Source organism: Etheostoma cragini, chromosome 19 (genome assembly GCF_013103735.1).
Source record: "Etheostoma cragini isolate CJK2018 chromosome 19, CSU_Ecrag_1.0, whole genome shotgun sequence".
NCBI classification, from domain to species: domain Eukaryota; kingdom Metazoa; phylum Chordata; class Actinopteri; order Perciformes; family Percidae; genus Etheostoma; species Etheostoma cragini.
This window is the reverse complement of record NC_048425.1, coordinates 8,723,911-8,726,814: the sequence shown is the minus strand read 5'-3', so window position 1 is coordinate 8,726,814 and position 2,904 is coordinate 8,723,911. Positions and strand designations below refer to the sequence as shown.

The following is a 2,904-nucleotide window of genomic DNA, read 5'->3' as shown; positions in this document are numbered from 1 at the left end:
TGTGATTGGCTGCTTAGAAATTAAGTGTTAACGAGCAGTTGGACAGGTATACCTAATAAAGTGGCCGGTGAGTGTATACTTGTAGTACTGTAGTACTTGTTGTAGTCAGCGCCGATCACTTTAAGAGAATAGCAAGGCCGGCGTGAGCGAGTGAGAGAGTGACAGGAGGGGAGGAATGCAATGTTACCAAGCAACGGCTGAGTGGTGTGTTGGTGGACGGTGTGAATTTAATTATGCTTCTGCGTTAAATGGACGTCACTCTCTCACTTGCTCTACCACACACACGCACGTTAACAGAAGGATGGCACGTACCTTGGCCGCCCTCTCCTGCTCACTGTTATACAGGAATGTACCAAACAGACAGCTGTAGAGGTGGTCCAGCACTGTGATCAGAAACAGCTCGTTGAACTCAAAGGCTGCTGGGAACTGCAGTCAGAAGGAAACAGAAGTGATGAAGAGTAACGAGTGGAAAGCTTTTCAATGTCTACCATTGAGCCACGGTACACATGAATAGGCTCCCTTAATTGGCTGAGCGTATCAATGCGTATTTTTGTGTGCTGCTTCATGAAAATGAGGAACGACCACAGACTATAACATAATGGGCGTAGCAGCAGTGATTTTATTTAACTGTACTTAAGTAGAACGTTTATGTATTTGTACTGTGGTATTTATATTTCTATAAAACCTTCCATTTTACTCCCCTACTTTCCCCCTAAACATCTTTCTTACTTGCTACTTGCAAGAAATGTTTTTGTACGTTGGAGTGAAAGATTCTTTTTTCACAATTCTTTTTAAATTCTGTTTTTCTCTTTTTTGTTTGAATGTGATGTTTAGGAAGGTGTGGAAACCCTGGAGAGTATGCTTCCCTGTAAGGAAGCCACAATAAAGTTTAAGACCAAAGTTTTTTAGTTTTTTAACTTTTACTTATAATAGTTACGTCAGTTGGTATAATAAGTACATTTGATATCATAAAATAACTTTTGATACTTGACATAGTCAGTATACTGATACAGTCAGTGTCTGGAAAAAACAAAACAAATGAACAAAATCTGGAAAAAAGTTATTTATTTTTTCTCTAAAATTTCACTTGAAACTTGTTACCCGCATTGATGATTATTTATCTAAAATCTCATTGTAAAAAATATTTTGTGAAAGCATTTATCAACCTTACAATATCGTCTCAATGTCTACATATTTGGTCAAGAATATGATGATATCTGATTTTCTCCATATCGTCCAGCACTAAATGGTAGCTAGCTGGTTTGGTTGGCTGACTGTTGAACAAGACATTGTTACGTAACTGAAATGTTTTTAATTAACTTCAATGAAGTGAAAACACAGAAAACAGCCCAAAACATAAGTGCACAGTTATTTTAATATACATAGGGCCATGGATACAGATTGCTAAGCCTCTGTCCTTAATTCATGCTGCATTGAACAAGACTTGAAAGTAGCGATTGAGACCATAAACTCATTTTGAAAAGGTTTACTAAAAGTCATAAAGTAAGAAGTTGGGTCATTTTTTCTCCAGGCATTTTCACATTGTCTTCACTTTTCAGGCCTGGAAACTTTGTCCATTGTTTTTTATTTTTTTATTTTATTTTTTTTACAATCTATTGTAGTCACACATATACTCAGGTGTGTCAGGACAAGTCCTGGGTTCGTAGGAATTGGATGTAGACTTACTTGTCGAGTCATCTGCCAGACGCAGTCGATGAACTGGACGAAGAGAGGCGAGCGCTCGGAGTTAGCGTGGTTCTCATCGCCGTGACCTACGCGCTACAACACACAGAGCAATACTATCAATAGATGTGGAATGGACTGTGGACATCGGGTTTTATGTGTGTAATATTTACTCAACATGAAGACAAGAACATAAGCGTGGCTGTAATGTGCAGTGGTGGAATGTAAGTACTGTACTTGAGTACAAATGTTGAGGTACTTTACTTGAGTCTTTTCTTTTCATGACACTTTTTACTTCTACTCTGCTACATTTTAGCGGGAAATATTATACTTTTTACTCCACTACATTCATCTGACAGCTTATTGTTTAATTCTAAATTAAACTAGCCAACAATATAACGGCCTACAAGTGCGCTTACTTTTTTCACAAAGTAATGTCAAAGTCTGTAGTAATTATGTAAATTACTAAAGACAACAGATACATACACACACAGTCTGCACACACACTGTATGTATCTATGAACTGTAGGTAAGCCAATCAAGGATTTTCATTCATTCTTGTTTACCTCAAAAAAAGAAAATAACATCACTTTTTTCTTATAGAAAATATTGATTAATGTAAACAGAGCTGCACTGAGCCTGTTTTGAGACGTGTGTGAAGAGTTGTGTTGCTGTGAATGAGTTTCGAGTTCAGGTGATGTGAACTCTTTAGCTCAGGTGACTGTAAGTAGTGCAGACTTTAGTTATAGTTTTGCACATGTGGCTTTAGATGTGTCATTAAGCACTAAAAAAAAAATGTATGAGAGACCCAAGGTTTTTCCTTATTAGAATCACACCATACCCTTCTTGATAAGCTCCTCGTGATTGCTCACAGGTGCTTCTTATGTTTTTATTCTGTTTATTTAATATTTTTTTCGTGACCGATTCAGTGGTGCACCCATACTTATCATTTTTTTATGTTCTGTGCTTTGTATGTTGTGCTGGCTGGTAAATGCTGTTTTTTGTTTGAAACCAGGAAAATATGCAATATAAAAAGGGAGTTGGTTCTAGACATGTAACTACCCCCTGTGAGTCTACGAGTCATGCAGGATGATGTAAGGATGATATCAGCAGAATAACTCTCTGTTCCTTACAGCAGCAAACTTGTGTCCAAAACTTATCCACTCCTTCTCCACCAGAACCTGAAAACACACAGACACACACAGACACAGACACAGACAC

The 2,904-nt window shown here is 37.6% G+C and overlaps 1 protein-coding gene across 1 annotated transcript in view; it reads right to left on the bottom strand.

Moving 5' to 3' along the window:
• mtmr1a (myotubularin related protein 1a) overlaps positions 1-2,904 on the bottom strand; it is a 22,677-nt gene that overhangs the window by 283 nt on the left and 19,490 nt on the right. Inside the window, exons 15-17 of the mRNA XM_034857361.1 lie at positions 2,817-2,864; positions 1,687-1,779; positions 290-426 (exon numbers count right to left, since the gene is read on the bottom strand). Coding sequence (XP_034713252.1) covers positions 290-426; positions 1,687-1,779; positions 2,817-2,864 — 278 coding nt within the window. The remainder of the gene's footprint in view (positions 1-289; positions 427-1,686; positions 1,780-2,816; positions 2,865-2,904) is intronic.